Consider the following 21,501-nt stretch of genomic DNA (forward strand, 5'->3'; position numbering starts at 1 on the left):
AGGGCCCATTTTCTTCTGCCCTCTGCCCCACCTCATCTTTTCCTCCTAGTGACTCAGGCCCTAGCTTTCATGCAGGGCTGAAGATACAGGCTTCCACCCCAGGCCTGGCATAAGGTGAGCTGCAGTCTGGGAGGGAAGAACAGATGTGAGGCCAGAGGCAGACTTCCAACAGCAGGCGGGGCTCAGCACTCCACCAATCTCCCACAGGAGCCCTTCCCTGTCCTCCATGGGTACCTGCGACCCTGGAGCCAGACCTTCAGCCCCCGCAAATGGGACCCCCCCTAGCACCACGCACGACTCCCAGGACCCAGTGATCTTCCCAGCTCCGTGCTCCACGCCCCTGTTCCACGCCCCTCTCTGGGACATAGTCGAAATCGCGGGGTGGAGGGGACCCAGGTTCCTGCTACCGAGCGGGACCGGGTCCCTGAGCGTTCAGCACCACGCGGCGGACAGCTCCGAGCGGGCGGCTGGTGGAAAGCGCTAGCGAGCGAGCGAGCGCGGGAGGCGGCGGGCCAGGCGCAGCGGACAGCGGAGGGGGGCGAGGCCCGGCTGCGAGCGGGAGCCCGGAGTTGGGGGGGGCCCGGGGGAGGGGCCGGGGGCGGGGCGGGCAGGGCCGCGCCGCGAAGGAAAGCGGCGGGGCGGGCGGACTGAGCGCGCAGAGCCGAGCAAGCGAGCGGGAGAGCGGGAGCTGAAACCCGGCGCCCAGCTCCTTCGGTTCTCACCGCGCCAGAGCCGGGCGTGCCAGGTAGGGTAAGCAGGTGGTGCCGAGGCCGCCGCCGACATCTATCCTGACCCCGCGTCTGAGTCCTGAGGATCCTCGAATTCCGGGGCTCCCGGGCCGAACTGGCCGGGGATGTCCGGGCAGCGCTCTGCAGGAGCCCCGGGAAGACAGCCCCAGGCTTCCACCTTCTCTCCGGGGGGATGCACGTCCTGCCTGGCTCTCCCTTGTTCCTCTAGCCTCTCTGTCCTTTTGGTCCGTCCTTCTGTCTGTGCCTCTGTCTTTGTCTCAGCCTCTAGGACTGGATTGTTCCCTGCCCGGATTTGTGGCCCAAGGCTCTGACTGCACCCCCCTTGGGTTCTGTCTCCCCCGGAGTTCTATCCCCAACGCAAATTGGGTTCAGAAGCCCTTGTGGGAAACTAGTTGTCTTGACCCCCATCTGGGTCTCTATTTCCATCTCTTGTTTTTCTTCGGGCTTGCCTCTGTCTACTGTTTGCCTGGTTGAATGGTCCCTTGGGGGATCCCAGACCCCCTGTTCTGGCTCTAATGGGCGATTAGCCCCAAGGAACTGAGGGGACAAAGCAAAGAGCCCTAGAATGGGCCAGGACACAGGGCACTGGAACTAGTCTCTGCTTTTCGTTGGCCTCAGTTTCCCTCTCCTAGGTGGAGGGGGTGTCTGGGGCACAAATGATGGGGCACAGAGGAAAAGGAGAGGTTTCTGAGGGCCAGAGACAGGGTGGATGGAACCCTGAGGCTGAGAATGAGGAGAAGGGAGATACTGGTTTCTCTGCTTGGTTCTGAGCAGGAGAAAACAGAAAGTCTCATACAGCTGTCCACATACCAAAGTCTCACACTGAGCCTTGGTTAGAGATTTTTTTGTTGGTTTGATTTGGTTTGGGGTCATACCTGGTGGTACACAGGTCTTACTCCTGGCTCTGCGCTGGGGAATCACTCCCGAAAGAGTTTGGGGGAATCCTATGTGGTGCTGGAGATTGAACCAGGATCAGCTCTGTGCGAGGCAAGTGCCTTATCTGCTGTACTATATCTCAGGCTCAGGCCCCTGTTTTGAGATTTTTTTCCAGAGGATCTGCTCTCCTTCCCCATCACACACATATGCTCACTCCTCCTTCCCTGTTTGTTGCCTCAGGACCTGTGGCCACACTACTGTCTGCCGCTGGGGCAAGCCTCTTCTGGCCAGCTAGCTCTTAGGGCTTAAAATCTCAGTCAGGAGAATCTGGGAATGGCTCTTGGGGGGCTGGAGAAGAAAAGGAGCACACCCAGTGATACTCAGGGCTTACTCCTGACTTTGTGCTCAGGGATCACTTCTGATGGACCATATGGGGTGCGAGGGGTGGGGGGTTAAACCTGGGTCAGCCTCGTCCAAGACAAATGCCCTGCCCACTGTGCTATCACTCTGGCCCCTGAGGAGGACTTTTTAAGAAACAGACTTGCATTTTCTTGGGTACTCACCAGGGCATGAGACTGCCTTTTAGAGACTCGTCCTTTCTTCTTCCCGTGGGTGAGCAGCAATGAGCCTGCTCTGGAAAGCCAAGGCTCATGATGGTCTATGTCCACTTCCCCCCTCCCACCCCCCAGTATGTTTCTCCGATCTCTCTGCTGCGGAGGGATTGACCATGAAGCCGTGGGAGATTTGTCTGGATATTTGTCTACTTATGGTGGGGAAACGTTGTTTCTGGGTTTTTTGGGGGGAGCCACATCTGGAGGTGCTCAGGGCTTTCTCCTTGCCGTGTGCTTAGGGATCACTCCTGGAGGGGCATGGGAGACCATATGTGTTGCTGGTGATGGAACGGGGATTGTCTGCTGCATGGCAAGTGCCCTGCCTGCTGTCCTATCTCTCTGGCCCTGGGAAGGGGGCTGATTGGGTCTCTCATCTGTTATCTGGGCCTTTAGCCTCTCCCAATTGCTGAGGACGTGGGGCCCATCTCCACACCCAGAGCAGGGCAGGGCTGAGAGATGGACTGGGGGTGGGGGGGTTTCTAGGAGCCTCTACCCTAGTGAGCACTTCCACTTTTTCCTGGCTCTGAGTCCCTGCAGAAAGGGATCAGGGAGACAGTCGGAGGGAAGCCTCTCTCACCTTCCACTTCTCTTCTGTCTGTCTGTCTGTCTCTGCAGGAACTGCGTCCTTTCTCATTTCTCTTCCTGCCTGTCCTTTTCTGGTTCCTGTTTTCTCTCTTTGCCTTTGCTGCCTCTCCCCCCACCGCTGGAGGCCCCGGTCTCCTGGGCCATCCATCCCCCTCTGGGACCATGGGGTCGCTGCTGGGGCTTCTGGCGCTGCTGCTGCTGTGGGGCGCTGTGGCTGAGGGCCCCGCCAAGAAGGTGCTGACCCTGGAGGGGGACCTGGTGCTGGGGGGGCTGTTCCCGGTACACCAGAAAGGCAGCCCCACCGAGGAGTGTGGCCCTGTCAACGAGCATCGCGGTATCCAGCGCCTGGAGGCCATGCTTTTCGCACTGGACCGCATCAACCGCGACCCACGCCTGCTGCCCGGCGTGCGCCTGGGCGCGCACATCCTCGACAGCTGCTCCAAAGACACACACGCGCTGGAGCAGGCGCTCGACTTCGTGCGCGCCTCGCTCAGCCGGGGCGCCGACGGCTCGCGCCACATCTGCCCAGACGGCTCTTACGCCACCCATGGCGATGCGCCCACCGCCATCACCGGGGTCATTGGCGGCTCCTACAGCGACGTCTCCATCCAGGTACTGAATGGTGGGTGGGGACAGGGTACTACCAGAATGGGGGTGAGGGAGAAGGGCAGGGGGTGGATTACTAGGATGGAAAAATAAAAAGGACTATAAACGTCTTCTGAATAGCTTTTCACGAAGACTAAGAAAGGGCCTCTGTCACCTACCAGGAATTGCTTCTCAGAGACTGTATCAGGGAAACATTCCTCTTCCAACATACCACACACACACACACACACACACACACACACACACACACACACACACACACATGCCCCAAAAAGCTTAATAGTCTCCCTTACGTGAGCCCATGCCAGGTCTCTTAGCTCACAGTTCCGAGTCTGAATTTGGGTTTACCAACTCACTGTGGTGGGACTCAAATACTTGTCACTCTTAGAGTTGTGGTGAAAAATGATTAAATCTAAATGTAAAGTAATACATAAAAGTGTATTCTGGGGACCTGGTATGTCTCAAGGGCATGCATCTATATTGGCTGCTATTATTAACCCACTTTGTAGATGAAGAAATTGAGACTTGGAAAGAGTCAGACCACTTGCAAAAGAGAAAACTAGAGCTCTCAGCCAAGGGCCTGGGGCCCCCCAAATCATTTCTCTGTGAATTGCAAAGAGGTGCCAAGTTTCTCCCAGAAGAGAGAGACAAGGTTAGGGGAATCTAGGAGGAAGTATAACATGGGGCTTGGGGAGGTGGGGAGGGTACCCTGAATTATCCAGAGGGTGCAGGATTTGAAGGGAGGGAGGTAACCAGACCCTCCCTCCTTCCACACTCCTGTAGGGGTCAGCAGAGGGTACCGACCTGGGGCATGTCCCTAGGCACCCCTGGCAGCTTTCAACTAGGTGGATGGTCTCAGGCTCTCCTGGTGCCCAGTAAGCTCAGTTGGAAGATGAGGCCAAAACTCAGATCAGAATGGGGATGCTGGAAGAGCTTTGGAGGTGGGGATTGGGAGGCACACCTCAGCTTTCTTTAGAAGCTGGCAGGGCCAGGCCCCCTAAACTGGAATGCTTGTTCCATTCTGGGGAAAATTCATGATCCTGAGCCATGGAGGAACTTCTGCCCCAGGTCAGGAGAGGCTGTTCATCCCTCTACTGCAGACAGTGAGACTTGTTCACCTTTGGGGGTGTCTTGAATACGTTCCTCCAGCCCTGCTGGCACAGGGATAAGCAGGCAGCCTCTCACCGGCTAATGTCTCCAAGAGCCTCTAGGGTACTGTTCTAGCAGCCTCATCTCCACAATTCTCTTCAGGGGCCCATGCATTCCTCTTTTGGAACCCAGTTGCCTCTCTCTCTCCCCCTCCTATCCCCCCATCCCTAGCCGCCTGCCTCCTGGGCCCTGCAGCCCACACCTCAGCATGAGTCTGCTTTCTCTGTGTTTGAGTCAAAACAACACCCAGCCCTCATTCTTAGCTGCACCTGCCTGTTAATGATCCCTCCTCGTTCCTGCCCCTTCTCTCTTGCCTAAATCTCTGTCATCTTCCATATGCCAGCAACTGTGGCTTTGCATGCATTATCATTGCAGGGAGGGGCACTCCCAAACACTGCTCAGGGAAACTGGGGGTCACTCCCAGTAGTTCTCAGCCAACCGGGCCTGCTGTTCAATGTGGGGGTCTGAGGACACAGTGCTCCTCAGATATAGTCCCCCACAGTACTGGAGACCACCAGGGTCACACCTTATAGAGCTCAGCGGCCTCTAGGACTACACCAGCAGTGCTTGAGGGTGCCATATGGTACCAAGAATCAAACCACAGTCAGCCATCTACAAGACAAATACCTTAACCCTTTTTAAGGGTGAACTAACTCTTCAGTCATGCATTATCATTTAGTCTGTGCAGAAGCCTTGTAAGCAGGAATGAGAAACCGAGGCTCAGGGAGACCTGTTCCCCCTATTCAGGGACACAGAGGTCAGAAATATGGGAGTGGACATTTCTGTCTTCATGAGAGCCTATGTCCCATCCACAAATACAGGCCCAAACTCCCTTCCGTGGGCCCAGGCCAGGTCCTGCCCTCCCTATAGGCCATGCCCTCAGGTCTTTGTCTGGGGCCCTGCTTCAGAGCAGGTCCCCAGCCCCTGAAGTAGGTGCCAGCTGCTGGCATGAGTGGGATACAGGAAGCCTGGGACTCACTCAGGCCTAAACATGCAGTGAATACCCATTGTGGCTCCCAAGGTCTCCCTCCTGGGGAGTTTTTTTCTTCTTTGTTCATCATCCTACGGCCTTGAGCCTTGTCCAGGAAGGGTGGGCTCCAAACAGGTGGAGACCATGAAAGTCCTGATCATCCCAGATGCCTCTGTGCCTCTTTCTGTCTTGACCAGACGTGGGCTAACCTTTCTCAGCCACAGAACTTTGACCTGCGCTGGGCTCCTTAGTTTGGCCACGGCCATACACCTCCAGGGGGTGACTGGGAGCTACTTAGGACCCCGAGCTATGGCTTTGGCTTTTCTCTCCTTGGGAGTAGAAAATACCTTGTCCCCAGGCAGATGGCACATCAAGAGATGAGACAAGCTTTTTGGGAGAGGTGACCTCAATGTGACCTCAACGTGACCTCCTTGAGGTCAAGACTCCAATCCTAATAGTTGGTGTGTCTGTGTGTGCCTGTGTGGGGGTTGGTGTCAGAGAGGGGAGACACATCTCTAACCTTCAACCTATTCTCGATCTTTCCATCTCATCCCCACCTTCCACCCAGGTTGCCAACCTCCTGCGGCTCTTTCAGATCCCTCAGATCAGCTACGCATCCACCAGCGCCAAGCTGAGTGACAAGTCCCGCTATGACTACTTTGCCCGAACTGTGCCCCCTGACTTCTTCCAGGCCAAGGCCATGGCCGAGATTCTCCGCTTTTTCAACTGGACCTACGTGTCCACTGTGGCATCCGAGGGTGACTATGGTGAAACCGGCATTGAAGCCTTTGAGCTGGAGGCCCGTGCCCGCAACATCTGCGTGGCAACCTCAGAGAAGGTGGGTCGAGCCATGAACCGCGCGGCCTTCGAGGGCGTGGTGCGTGCCCTGCTGCAGAAGCCTAGTGCCCGCGTGGCTGTCCTGTTCACACGCTCCGAGGATGCCCGTGAGCTCCTGGCGGCCACCCAGCGCCTCAACGCCAGCTTCATCTGGGTGGCCAGTGATGGCTGGGGGGCCTTGGAGAGTGTGGTAGCCGGCAGTGAGAGGGCTGCCGAGGGTGCTATCACCATCGAGCTGGCCTCCTACCCCATCGGCGATTTTGCCTCCTACTTCCGGAGCCTGGACCCATGGAACAACAGCCGGAACCCCTGGTTCCGCGAGTTCTGGGAGCAGAGGTTCCGCTGCAGCTTCCGGCAGCGTGACTGCGCCACCCACTCGCTGCGGGCCGTGCCCTTCGAGCAGGAATCCAAGATCATGTTTGTGGTCAACGCGGTGTATGCCATGGCCCACGCACTGCACAACATGCACAGGGCCCTCTGCCCCAACACCACCCGCCTCTGTGATGCCATGAGGCCAGTCAACGGGCGTCGTCTCTATAAGGACTTCATCCTCAACGTCAAGTTCGATGGTAATGGGGCTGGCCAGTGTCCACCAGGAACAGACCCTCTCCCTCTATTACTTGGTTAAGTGAAATGTAGACCTCAACAAGTCAGGACTCTCCCAGAGGGGCAGAGGCGGAGCTTGCAGGGGGCTGCCAAGGCAGAGAAGGTACCAAACCCAGCCAGGGCTGTGATTCTGCTTCCTAAGACCCTCCAGGAGAGATCACTGATCTGACCCATTCCTTTGAAAGTCTTAAGGTCTGGGTTGGATCCTGCCTGCTATCTCCTGCCTCTGTATCTCGCGGGGTATGAATCAGGAAGCCTCAGGCCCATTTTTAGGCAACACAACATGGGCGAGTGTGAGAATAAGGGGTGGGGAGGGTCTGAGTCAGCTTCAGGATGACATTCCCTCCTGCAGGGAAATTCCTATTCATACCCTTAATTTTCATCCAAGACAGTCAAGCCTCTTTAACCCAGTGACTTTTTGGGGGGTTGAGGGGCTTCCACGTGGTGCTTGGGAGGTGGGGATCCCACCGGTGAGTCTCAGCCCACTCTGGGTCAGTCGTTCAGTGCAAGGACCCGAGGATAAGGTACTGATGGGGTCCTGCTGTGCTGGGAATATCGCGCCTTTCTGGCATTGCTGGGGACCTCCAGGGCCACACTCTCACATTCTCAGGGGGCCTCCAGGGCTGCACTCGGCAATGCTCAGGGCACCAGGTGGCACTGGGACTCTAACCCGGGTCGAGTGCATGCTGGGCCACTGCTCTAACCACTGTACTACATCCCAGCTCCCCTCTACCAAAATGATTTTAGTGAAAAGTTCCAGAATTAAGGGAAAAAGAAGCCTGAGAATCATCACTGAACCTCAGGAAGAATCCTTAGGGGCAGAGGGTGTCCGGCTGGCCTCACTCAGAGCAGTGGCCAAGGTGCTCTGACAGGGAGGATTCCTGTGGGATTGAAAGTGGGGTGAGGGTCTGGGCCCTGACTGAGGTTAACTTTATTTCAACCCTCTTCAGCGACCCTGGGCTTGGTGGGGTTTCTGGTGGGGCTCAAGTTGAGTTTTGAGACTAAGATAACAGGGTGGGCAGTGGGGAGTACCATTACCACGGGGCTTGAAGCATATCATCTGCCTGCTGGGGACTCGGGACCATGGTCCTGCCTCCTGAGCCAGGCTGGGAATATGGGGTTTGAAGGGGCATGGCCGGGTCTGGGTGTAGAAGCAGTTTGTGACCTGCCAACAGGTGGTCGTTGAGGTGGGATTGGTTGGCTCTGAGATGGGGACTAGGACTGGTTGGGCCAGGAGTGGGGACTGTCAGGGACAGGATTAAGGGGGATCCATCCCAGACCTGAGGCTGAGTTTGATTTCTGGTGTCTACATGTTAATCTTGGGGAGAGGACTGTGGTGTGTCCAGTTGGGGCCTAGATTGGAGAGCAGCTCTCAGCCTGGGGCTTGAGACTGGATGGTTGGGGGTCCAGATGGGCTGTCGTGGCAATGGCTAAGGCTGTAAGAGGCCTTAGGGTCTCTGAAGTTTAGCATTGGAAATTGTTGGAATCCCCCATTGAGAAAAATGAATGGGATCGGGTGAACTCTGGGTTTGAGGTGAGGATCAAAAGGATAGGGAGTGTGGTCTTAGTTTGGGGCGAGATTCCATGTTTTGGACAGGTTTGAGGTTCGTCAGGATGATACACCCATTCACCCTCTCTTTCTTCCCTTGTCCCCCACCCGCTCCCAGCCCCATTCCGCCCAGCAGACACCCACAGTGAGGTTCGCTTCGACCGCTTCGGCGACGGTATCGGTCGCTACAACATTTTCACCTACCTGAGGGCAGGCAATGGGCGCTATCGCTACCAGAAGGTGGGCTACTGGGCAGAGGGCCTCACCCTGGACACCAGCCTCATCCCGTGGGCCTCGCCCTCCGTTGGCCCGCTGCCCGCCTCTCGCTGCAGTGAGCCCTGCTTGCAGAATGAGGTGAAAAGCGTGCAGCCAGGAGAGGTCTGCTGCTGGCTCTGCATGCCCTGCCAGCCCTACGAGTACCGGCTGGATGAGTTCACCTGCGCCGACTGTGGCCTGGGCTACTGGCCCAACGCCAGCCTGACAGGCTGCTTCGAGCTGCCCCAGGAGTATATTCACTGGGGCGATGCTTGGGCTGTGGGGCCGGTCACCATCGCTTGCCTTGGCGCCCTGGCCACCCTCTTCGTGCTGGGTGTCTTTGTTCGACATAATGCCACCCCTGTGGTCAAGGCCTCGGGCCGGGAGCTCTGCTATATCTTGCTGGGTGGCGTCTTCCTCTGCTACTGCATGACCTTCATCTTCATCGCCAAACCGTCCACGGTGGTGTGCACCTTACGGCGCCTGGGTTTGGGCACCGCCTTCTCCGTCTGCTACTCAGCCCTGCTCACCAAAACCAACCGCATTGCGCGCATCTTCGGCGGGGCCCGCGAGGGAGCCCAGCGGCCACGCTTCATCAGTCCTGCCTCCCAGGTGGCCATCTGCCTGGCACTCATCTCGGGTCAACTGCTCATTGTCACTGCCTGGCTGGTGGTGGAGGCACCAGGCACGGGCAAGGAAACCGCCCCTGAGCGGCGGGAGGTGGTGACACTGCGCTGCAACCACCGCGACGCCAGCATGCTGGGCTCGCTGGCCTACAACGTGCTGCTCATCGCACTCTGCACGCTCTACGCCTTCAAGACTCGCAAATGCCCCGAGAACTTCAACGAGGCCAAGTTCATCGGCTTCACCATGTACACGACCTGCATCATCTGGTTGGCCTTCCTGCCCATCTTCTACGTCACCTCCAGTGACTACCGGGTGAGCCCCCTGTGAGAGATTGGGCGGGAAGGATGTGAGAGCTTCTGTTCCCTGGGGTCTCAACGGAACTCCAGGACTCTGAGGTTAAAGTGGCCCCCTCAGGACTAAAGGTCTGGGGAAGGAGGAGAGCTGAGGGGCCCCTGGGAAACAGTCAGGGAGTTGGAGGAAAGAGCAGGAGTTGACATTTCAGGAAGAGGGACTGGAGTAATAGTATAGTGGGTAGGGCATTTGCCTTGCATGCGGCCGACCCGGGTTCTATTCCCAGCATCTCATGGTCCCCTGAGTACCGCCAGGAGTAATTCCTGAGTGTAGAGCCAGGAGAACTCCTGGTGCATTGCCAGGTGTGACACAAAAAGAAAAAAAATTAAAAAGAGATTTCAGAATGCAGATGCCATCTCCTAGTCTAGGAGGAAGGCGAAGCACAGAAATAGGTTGCCATAAACAGGGGTTCTCCCCTGTTCCATATATGGCTGTGAGACCTGGTCTCTGCTCTTCAGGAACTCGTGGGCTGGAGCTAAATTGAAAAAATGCTGCTGTCTGGATGACCCAAGACCCAAGTGAGAGTGCAGGAGAGAGGGGTGATGGTGGTGACAGTGGTAGCAGTGGCAGTGGTGGTGGTGGTGGTGGTGGTGTGTAAATGTGTGTATGTATGTGTGTGTGTGTGTGTGTGTGTAGATATCTGTGTAGGGAATCTGGGAGGCTTCCTGGAAGAGGAGTCCTTGAACAGCATGTATGATTAAGGAGGCAAGTGTAGGGAGGGACAGTCAATATGGAGGCTGATCGTGACAGAGGGTCTGCACTAAGGAAGGGATGCCGTAATCTGGAAAGTAGGTGGATGCAGGTGGAAATCTGTAATGGGGAGCTCAAGCTCTGGAGGACCCCTGGATGCCTCTGGGAACAGGGCACTGTTGCACAGAGTCTTAGAGCCAGACAACTCCAGGGTTGAGAGCAGATACTAGGAAGGCAGAAGCCAAGAGGGGTGGGGTGGGGGTGGTGGTGTTAGATTTGCAAGGGGGACCAGGAAAGGTGAAAACGGTACTCAGTGGCTTCTGAGCCAGATTGGAACTAGCATCTCACTGGGCCTCCTCAGCATCCGGGTCCTGGGGTGCTGCAGACGGTGTGAGGGAAGCCCCTTTCCCGGAGCCGACCATGAGCTCTAAATCCGAGGACCATCTTGGTTAATTTTCCATTAACCTTTCCTCTGGAGTAAACTCCATGACAGTCAAGAAACAGACTCTGAATTAATTCCTTGCCTAGAATTGATTCAGAGATTGTGAGTATAGCTCAGGGTCTGGATTGACAATCCCAATAACAAAGGAGCAAGAAAACAAGAGCCCCAGAGAAACCATTTCCCCCAGAACTGAGGTCTAGTTGGCAGCGCTGGGGGCCAGGGATTGCCGGATTTGGCTGGGCTGCTGGACTCGGCTCTTCTGCTTTGCACCTGCTGGGCCACCTGCGTGGGGAGCAGAGACCAGGGCTGGGGAGGGCAGCTGCTCTGACTCAGCCTGAATTTGCATAGAATTTGCATTTGTGTGTCAATCATAGGCAACTAAGGACTCGCCTGGGACAGACACACACAGCCTGACCACAGGCCTGTGTCTGTACTGACATAGGGCACACATATGTGCACGCACATGCATGCCTGGAGCATAGGTCTTCCCACCGACACATATGTCCACATGCTCACCCACTTATACTCACACAGGCATAGACACTGCCATGCAGGGCTTCATACGTGTGCCTGTGTATACTCTTGTATGCACGCTTTCATGCCCACAAGGCCCCCTGCACGTTCACCCCTAGTGAGAAGCCTGGCGTCCCCGGGAAGATGTCACTGGTACTGATGGAGGGACTGTGCCTGACCTTCCCATAAATCCTCTGGAGCTTGGCAGATAGACACTTGCTGGCCCCCCGGCCCTGCCTGCTCCCTGCCCCACAGTCCCAGCATGGGGTGGGGGCTGGGGGGCGGTTCTTTGCACCAAGCTCATGCTTGCCACCCCTCCTGCCGCCCTCCCTCCCAGGTGCAGACCACCACCATGTGCGTGTCCGTCAGCCTCAGCGGCTCGGTGGTGCTCGGCTGTCTCTTCGCCCCCAAGCTGCACATCATCCTTTTCCAGCCACAGAAGAATGTGGTGACCCACCGTGCGCCCACCAGCCGCTTTGGCAGCGCAGCCGCCAGAGGCAGCTCCAGCCAGGCCCAAGGTCAGAGTCTCCCTGAACACCCCTGTCCGCCCAGTTCCCGGGCCTAGGCATCAGGTGGCTGAGAGCCCTCGTCCCCACCCCCAGCCAGGGGATGGGTTTGGTGGGGGGTGAGGGGGCGGTGGTGGAGGTTTCATCCTCAGCTGCCCCCTCTCTGGAGATTGGCCCCAACCCTCAGCCCCTTTCCACAGGTTCTGGCTCCCAGTTTGTCCCCACTGTCTGCAATGGCCGAGAGGTGGTAGACACGACAACGTCGCTGTGAGGACCCCCCACACCCACCTGCTCGCCACAGCTGCTCCCCGCACCTGTGCCAGCGAGCCCCGAGGCCAGGAGGAGGAGGGCTGGAGCACTGCAATAATGCCAACCCCGTGGGCCCCCAACTATCCATCTCCCTCCAACCCTTCAGTCAGAAGTCAGAGTCCTTGTCACAGAGCCTCTGCCAAGGCCACCAGCTGCCCTTGAAGCCGGGTCCCCGCCAAGCCAGGGTGCACTGCCCTGGACGGAGGCGTGGGTGGCTGAGGACTGCAGAGCTCTCCACCCCCACCCCCCCCATCAGAACGGTGCTTCCAGCCCTGCCCTTCCCTCCTTCTAGGGCCTTTTTAATTTTTTATATGTTATTCTGGGATGGGGAGGGGGGGTAACTCTGGGGCCACCTCCCCCGGCACACTAGTCTGTCCTGTGGTTTATTTTGTATTTTCTGTAAATAAAGTGTCTTTAGTAAAAAAGTCTTTCTTTGCCCGTGGCCCAGGGAGGTCCCTGCAGGTCTCCCACCGTTCATATCTGCCACTGTGTGTCGACTCTGCCCCGTGCCAGCTCTGGGCCCAGCACAGCACCTGGTGGCAGCAGACCAGACATACAGAAAATGAATGAGCTGCTGTCCTTTGGCAGAAGAGGGAGGATGACGGAGGTTTAAATGGTCACAGGCTCCCCTGGTGGTTGAGAGGAAGACCTGGTAACGGGTGGGTGACAGGGCAGGAGGGACAAGGACTCTGGACTTGTCGCAGCTGGTCTGCATGGGGAGTCAGAGCCAGGCCACGTGTGTTGTGTGGAGGCCCAGTGTCCCCTGTTTCTCGAGGCAAAGCCAGAAAGAGCTGGTGAGGAGGTGGGGCATGCAGCAGAACGGGCAGGGCCAGTGCTGTCCACCTGGTGGGAAGTGGGAGAAGGGTTCTTTGTCCAGCTTGCAAGAGCATCAGCCCCTGAAGTCCTTTGCTCACCAGCAGAGGGCGCTAAGGCGCTGCGTCGGCCCTAGGGCTGGGCCAGCCACTGTTTCCCTCCTACCGCCTACAGGACAGTGGGTGCCCAGCTGGTCAGGGCAGAACCTGGCAGCTCAGAAGGATCCCCCAGATGGCAGTATCTTAGAAACAAGGTCCTACAGTAAGACGGGCAGACCAGGAACATCTGTGCTCAGGGTTACTCCTGGCTCTGTGCTCAGGGATCACTCCTGGTGGGGATGGGGAGACCATATGGGGTGCCAAGGATAGAACACAGGTCGGCCTTATGTAAGGAAAGCGCCCTATCCGCTGAACGCTGAACTATATCTTCGGCCCCAACATCTGTTCATTTTTAAGTACAAAACAAAATGAAATGAAATAAAATGAAATAATTTGCCTCGACAAGCCGGTGAGGATATAGAAATTCATGTTAACAATAAAACCTGAAAACAGAAAAATGTATAAAGAAGACCTCAGGATTGGCTTTCTCTCCCACCCATATTTGGAGAGGAAGGCTGCTAAATAAGAGATAGAATGCCCAGTTAAGATTGAATACAAAATATGTTGAGTAATGTTTAAGTGTTTATGTATATATGTATCCCAAGTAATACTGGGGACACACACTGAACATTTTTTGTTGTTTGTCTGGCATCTAGACTTATCTGGGCATCTTATTTTTATTTGCTAAATGTACTAACCTGACGGGTCTCAGTTCCCAATGTTCTGGATTTGGGTGGCCCCAGTGAAAGCCCCCCAGGGAGCTGCCTTCACCCCCTACCCCCTACCATCTGTGGCACTGAGCCTGCTTCCAGTCTGACCTTTTCTGGATCTTCCCACCAAACTGGACCCAGGGCACAGCTGCCAGCCCTCCTGGCCCCTGGACAGATTGAGGTGGGGCTCTGATCCCCTCCTTTATTTTTTTAATTGAATCACCGTGGGATAGAACATTACAAAATTGTTCATGATTGCATTTCAGTAATACAATGTTCCAACACCCATCCCTCCACCAGTGTAATTTCCCAGCACCAGTGACCCCAGTTTCCCTCCCACCCCTTCAAGCCACCCTCCACCCAGCCTGACTCTATGGCAGTATAGCAGGCACCTCTATTATCTCCCTCTCCTCTCTCTCTCTCCCTCTCTCTCTATCTCTCCCTCCCTCCCTTCCTCCCTCTCTCTCTTTTAGGGATTATGGCTTGCGATACACATGCAGGTACTCTGATCCCCTTCTTGCACCAGATTCGAAACAGTCCTTTGCATGGTATTTTCTGTAAAATGTAATAATAATAATAAAGACAATAATGATTGCAAAGAAGCTTCTCAGGGGGTCTGGAGCAATAGGGCAGCAGGTAGGGCACGTGCCTTGCAAGCCCCTGACCCAAGTTCGATCCCTGACATCCTATTGGGGCCCCTAAGCACTCCCAGCAGTGTAACCCCTGAGCATTACTGGCTGTGGCAAAAAAAAAAAAAAAAAAGGAAAAGCACCTTTCCAGGATAGTAATTACCACTCACGGCAAAAAAGGTGCAGAGGATATCAGTAAAGACACTCCTCTTCCTGCCATCCACAGGGGTGCGGGTTGGGGGTGGACAAGGATCAGGTCTGGGAGTCAGGGAGGAGGGGCAGGGGCTGAAGAATTAATTCCTGGGCACCAGCCAGAGCCAGAGCCCCCAGCTGTCCTTCACTGGCCCCACTCCCATGGGGCCGTAAGCAGAGAACTTACCTTCACTCCTCAACCTTCAATCCTTACTAAGACTGGGCCCCTCCAACTGCCCCCAGACTCCCTCACCTCCCCGTGCTGAGTGACCTGAGCTTAGGTCTCTGCCTTCCTCTGATTTCACATCTGTGTCTCAGGAAACCCCAAGTGTCTGCCTAGGAAGTGGGGGGAGGGGCTCAGGGTCCCTGCTCAGGGACCAACTTGCCTTGTGAGACCTGGAGTCTTCAGGTGAGAGGCTGCCTTTTCTGGGGAATGCTGTGCAAGAATGCCAAACTTTAGGGGTCTGTCCCTCTGCAGTCCAGGGAGGTGGAGTGGTTCCCCTTGGTCACAATCATCAGCTTCCTTTACGTCCTCAGGGTGGCCGCGCCTGCCCTGAGCATGGCTGTTTCTCCTGTGGCTTTGTTCAGAGACCCCTCTCCCTTGCCCTGTCTCCTGCAGGGAGGTTTCTGTCTCTGAAGGGTGTCCCTGAGACGAATGAGGGTGGCTGAGGTGCTCACTGCTCCCTCCCAGCCTTGGCATGGGTAGCAGCGAGAGGGCCTGTCCAGAACCCTCAAAGAGAAAGACGGGATACAGCAATCCAAGGAGAAATTGGAGAGAAAAATAAACGGAGCTGGGAGATGGCATGGAAAGTCTGACTCTTCCACATCCCACCAGAATCCTGTAGAACTTTCCATTCCTTCACACAGCCTGGCTGCTTTCTTTTGTATGTGTGTGTGTGTGTGTGTGTGTGTGTGTGTGTGTGTGTTTGTGTGTGTGTGTGTCTGTGTGTGTGTGTGTTTATATGTGTTTGTCTGTCTTTTTGTCTGTCTGTGGAGGGGGAAGAAAGTTGAAGGGAAAGGAGTGTCCACTGAGGGTCTTAAAATCCTCTAGTAGTGCCCCTGCAACTCCTGTGGGAAAGAGGAAATGTGCCTAAAAACCTACCCCCAGGGTCCCGCAGGGCAGTCAGCTCTGAAAATGGGGCGATCTTAGTCTCAGGCAGAAGGACCAAGGAGACCTGGAGGAGATGCTGGCAAGAGGGAGGAGCAGGAGGAAGCAAGCAGTGTAGAAGCTTGAAACCCCCAAGGGCACTCCCCAAGTTGTTAAGGTTTTTAACGTTCTTCCTGTGAAAACAATATCTGCTCCCTATCAACAGTTTAGGCATTGGGGAGAAGTACAGAAAAGAAAATGAAAGTATTACCTCAGTCTCATCATTCAAATATAACATCATTAACATTTCTGTACAGCATCCTTGACATATTTCTATGCATTTTTACAGAGAGGAGAGATAGAAATACTTTCATAAAAATGGGATCATGCCATATGTCTATTTTTTTTTAGTGGAGATTTAATTTTACTTGATTCTAATTGAAGAAAATGAATCTCAAGTAAAACCAAAGAAATTCTTGATCTTCACGTATATAGTTTTTTGATCTCAGAAATTATTTCCCCATGGGTCTGAGGGAAGAGAGTGACATTGAGAGGTAAATATTCCTTTAGTGTCAGGGAATCTGAGGACAGTTTGACTCCTGGTTAAATTTCTTGAAAGATAAATGGAAGGTGATGACCTGATCGAGTCCTTCTAGGGGTTGGGGGATGACACCCTCATACACTGGGAATTCACCTAGTTAAGGAGTTAAGTTAGTTAATTTAACTAGTTAGTTAAAGAGTCCTGGCGGGGGGGACACTCACATCACTTCTCATTGATCAGGGGTGGGAGTGCACCTGGTCTCTGAGGCCTGGGGGTCCTGAAGTCCTGATTCTTGATTCGTCCTCCAGATGAAATATACTCAGTGCTGCGACAGCCCTGTGTCTTGTTTCATTCACAAAATCGCAAACTCAGTCTGATGGTCTTCAGCAGCTTGATGCTACCCCATATATCAGCTCTATTTTCATTGTAGACATATCAATTCCTTGTTGAGAACTAAGAACATTTTTATCACATCTCTCAGTTGTCTTGTGACTGATCCTTTTCTCCTATTATGATCTCCTCTCCCTTCCCTAATGTAATCTCTATTCATATTCATTCTCCTGGATGCAGCGGTCACCAACTACCTCTTATTTCAGCTTCTCTTTACTTACTTACTTACTTACTTACTTAATTAATTTTTTGCTTTTTGGGTCACACCCAATGATGCGCAGGGGTTCCTCCTGGCTCTGCACTCAGGAATTACCCCTGGCGGTGCTCAGGGGACCGTATGGGATGCTGGGAATCGAACCTGGGTCGGCCGCATGCAAGGCAAATATCCTACCAGCTGTGCTATTGCTCCAGCCTCTTCTCTTTACTTTTTAAAAATCAACTTTTTATTGAGGTATCATAGTTTACAATACTATGTATTTTGTTTTGTTTTGTTTTCTATCCCACACCTGAGTGTGATCAGGGCTTACTCCTGGAGTCGTGCTCAGGGGTCACTTCTAGTGATGCTCAGAGAGACCTTATGCAGCCATGGGTCAAACCCAGGTTGGCTGCATGTAAGGCAAGAGCTCTACCCACTGTGCTATCTCTCTAATCCCATATGCCATCAAAGTGGTTGCTGAGCTACAGATTTACCTTTTTCCTCCCTTACACTTTTTATAAACACTGTGGTTTACAAAATTGTTCATGATAATTTGTTACAGACATTCAATATTCCAACACCAAACCCACCACGTTACACCTTCCCTCCACCATTGTCTCCAATTTTCCCAACCATCCCTTCAGCCGGCGCCTATAGCAGGCCCTAAATAATTTATTTTATATTGCTTCTTATCAATAATTTGACAAAGGAATGGTCATCAAATGTTTCCTTAGAAGAAAGATAGTCGAGGCTGGAGTGATAGCACAGCGGGTAAGATGTCTGCCCTGCACACAGCCGACCCAGGTTCGATTCCCAGCATCCCATATGGTCCCCTGAGCACCTCCAAGAGTAATTCCTGAGTGCAGAGCCAGGAGTAACCCCTGTGCATTGCCGGGTGTGACCCCAAAAAAGGAAAAAAAAAGAAGAAGAAAGTTAGTGAAGATTGTTGTATTTCACCATGGAGCCATTAAGTCCTTGTATGAGAGATTACTAAGATATTATTACAGGTTAAGCCTTCTGTGCTTATATTTTGTTAATAAAAATTGGTTGCTTTCTATATTACATCCTATCCAATCTAGTGTGCTATTCCTAGTTTATCAGTGTTGTAGAGTTTAAGAAGTTGCACAGCCGCAAATGTGGCCTCATGCTCCAGGAAGTCCAAAATTTTTCACAGGGTGATACAGCTGGAGTGAAATTTTTTACTGGGTGGTGGCTTTGAAGTATGTGTGTGACTGCCAGAGCTTCACAAGGTATAAAGAGATGGTACAGGTAGCCCATCCCGACTCCGTGAAAGTAAGAACTCCACCCATTGTACTATCTCCCTACTCCCCAAAACTGCATTCCTGAGTTTTTCAGCAGATCAATCGGCACAGTGGGTAGGGTGTTTGCCTTGCACTCGCCTGATCAGGGTTCTATTCCTCCATCCCTCTTGGAGAGCCCGGCATGCTACCGAGAGTATCCCAACCGCTCAGCAAAGCCTGGCAAGCTACCCATGGCATATTCGATATGCCAAAAACAGTAACAACGTCTCATAATGGAGACGTGACTGGTGCCCGCTCGAGCAAATCAATGAAGAGCCGGACGACAGTGCTACTTTCTGGATGAGGCTCATCCTGAGCAGTGGGGTTCAGCTGGGAGCTTGCAGCAACTGTGGAGTGTGGAGGCTTTCAGCTGCTGGAACTCTGGGCGGCCACTGGGCTCATCCACCCCCGCTCCAGGGTGGCTGGGACAACTCAGCCTTGCTTGGGGTCCGGAAGAATCTCTCATTGATTTACATTTTATTGTAAAAATTTTCTTCAAAAAAAGTTCCTGGGTGGGATAAGAGCAAAGTACAGCGGGTAGGGAGCTGGCTTTTCACTCAGCTGATCTGGGTTCAGCACCGCATATACACCCCCAAGTCCCGCCAGAAGTGGTCCCTGAGCACAGAGCCAGGAGTAAGCCCTCAGCACATTCTGAGTTCTTTACATGTGGATTACTTTTCCCCCTTCTTTCTGTGTATAGTATTATAAAAATGTGTTTTGTTAGTCTATTTTACCAAATTTTACTTAAGTCATTTTAATAAAAACATCCCCTTGCCTCCAATGATAATCTCCCACTTTTATTATAAAATTTTAATTTATATATGAAAAAGTGAAATGCCTCTCAGAACCTCTTAGCTTTTAGAATTAGCCTCCGGTCCCAAGTGACCCCATACTTTACTTTCAGTCCCTTTCAGAACTTAAAAATATAAATCCAGGTAGGTACACGTATCCTTAAAATAATATGAGACACATCAAACATTTACTAGGAGTTCTGGATTTTATTGTATACACATGTTATTGCACATATTAAATTTTTAATTCAATTTAATAGTTATATTAGTTACGTTCCATTATACAGATGTGAGAAAAGTACAACTCACAAAGAAAAAGTTCAGTGGATATTTTTTTCACAAAGTGAAAAGTAAGCACATCTTTTAATGATAGAAATGTTTGTCACTTGGGGCAGGAATGATAGTACAAATTAAAACTGCAATAACAAGGGTGTTTGCCTTGCACACAATAGACTAGGGTTTAATCCCCAGCATCCCATAGGCCCCCAGCATCACCAGGACTAACCGCTAATCACAGATTCAGGAGTAAGCCCTGAGCGTAGCTGAGTGTGGTTGTAAAACAAAACAAAAAAGTTTGTCACTTGACTTTTTCGAAGGGGCCACACCCAGCAGTGCTCAGGTGTTATGCCTAGCTCTACACTCAGGAATTACTTCTGATGGTTCTCAGTGGACCATATGAGATGCTGTGGAAACCCAAGTCAGCTGCATTCGAGACAAAAGCCTGACCTGTTTGTACTATTGCTTTGGCTCCCTTATCTATATGATTTTTTTTCTCTTTTTTTTTTCTTTTTGGGTCACACCTGGTAATGTATAGGGGTCATTCTGGCTCTGCACTCAGGAATTACTCCTGGTGGTCCTTAGGGGACCATATGGGATGCTGGAAATCAAACCCGGGTCAGCCGCGTGCAAGGCAAACACCATACCCACTGTGCTATCACTCCAGCCCCATATATCTATATGATTTTTAAGCAAATACTTGAGGACTATCCTACATGCTATAAAATGCACTGATTTTTAAGTGTGCAATTCTGTGAGTTTTGACGAATGCATAAAAATAAAAATTTCCTATTACTCCTAAAAGTTTCCTCAGGCATCCTTCAGTAACTACAAAAACCTCTTCCCAGAGACAACCACTGTTCTGATTTTCTCCATTTTATTGCTGATTAGTATTAGCATAAGTATATTCTGTTTGGCTATCCATTCTCTTGTTGATATATCATTAGATTGTTTCAAATTTTAAAGTGACTATAAATACATGCATTATGAACTTTTCTTAATCCTTTTATGTCCACAGGTTTTTAATTTGAAGGAGGAGAATACACCCAGCAGTGCTCAGGGCTATTCTCTGTGGTCACTCACTCAGGCTAGTGGTGCTCAGAAGCCACCAGGGTTGTCCTTGATAATGCTCAAGAGGCCAAAGAGATCAAAGGACCAAATTCAGGTCTAGTTCATCCAAGGCTTGTGCTCCGCTACTTGAACCACTTCCCTAGCTTCTCTAGATTAGTTTTAAAAAAATTATTAAAAATTTCCAGATGGTTTTATCAAGTTGCTGTGGAATTTTACAGCAAAGTATTGGACCTCCTTTCTACTTACAGTCCTTTTAGCTCTAATGGGAGTGTAGGGGTATGTTATTGTGGTTTTAATTTGTAACTCTCTGGTGACTAATAACACCAAGGATATCATTATATTATTTTGGTATTCATAAATCTTGTTTGATGAAGTATTGATCCAAGTCTTTTATTTGTGTTTTTGGGGAGTCCCACCTGGTGGTTCTTGAGGAGCAAGCTCTGTGCTCAGGGATTGCTCCCAATAGAGCTCAGGGGACCATGTATTGCCAGGGATTGAACTAGGGTTGGCCACATGGAAGGCAAGCGCCTTAACCTCTGTATCTCTCTTGCTCATATTTGTTCAACTCTTTATCCCATTTTAGTAGGTTATCTTTGTTTTAGTGCATTATTTTTTTAATATTGTTTTAAGGATAAATCCTTCATCAGGTAAGTGTATTGTAAATTTTTTCCCTAATCTATATCTTGCTTTTTTGGTTATCTTATTCTTTTTTTTTTATCTTTCTTTGTTTTTGGGTCAGGTCTGAGAGTCAGCTTACGCCTGACTGGGCTCGAGGATCATTTCTGGTAGTGTTTGGGGAGCCATAAAGGGTACTGGGGATGTAATCTGGGTCTGCCACATGCTAGGTGACACACCAACTCTATTATCACTATGGCCCTATAACACCTGAAAATTATTAAACTTCTAATCCATGAACACAGAATGTTTTTTCTATTTATTTAGTTCTATAAATTTATTATTTGTAATTACAGCAAACTTTTGTTTCTTCTGTGTAGTCTGTCTTTCTTCCCCTTTCTGGATATATTATTCTTTTTTATATTATTATGAATAAAACTTCTCTCTTAATTTCCTTTCAGATTGTTCATTGTTCGCATATAATAGCACAATTGCTTTTTAGGAATTAGTTGTAATTAGTCTGATTCTATTTATTAACTGTAGCAGTTTAATTTGGAAGG

The 21,501-nt window shown here is 52.0% G+C and overlaps 1 protein-coding gene across 1 annotated transcript; it reads left to right on the plus strand.

The window, feature by feature from the left end:
* Nucleotides 1-628: 628 nt before the first annotated feature.
* On the plus strand, nt 629-12,483 carry GRM2 (glutamate metabotropic receptor 2). The gene is made up of 6 exons (XM_004615201.2): nt 629-745; nt 2,852-3,433; nt 6,115-6,952; nt 8,657-9,732; nt 11,754-11,934; nt 12,123-12,483. Exons 2-6 carry the CDS (start codon nt 2,984-2,986, stop codon nt 12,191-12,193), a joined length of 2,616 nt encoding a protein of 871 aa, XP_004615258.2. The 5' UTR covers nt 629-745; nt 2,852-2,983; the 3' UTR covers nt 12,194-12,483.
* Nucleotides 12,484-21,501: the final 9,018 nt, after the last annotated feature.

This window comes from Sorex araneus, chromosome 4, assembly GCF_027595985.1.
Source record: "Sorex araneus isolate mSorAra2 chromosome 4, mSorAra2.pri, whole genome shotgun sequence".
Lineage (NCBI taxonomy): Eukaryota > Metazoa > Chordata > Mammalia > Eulipotyphla > Soricidae > Sorex > Sorex araneus.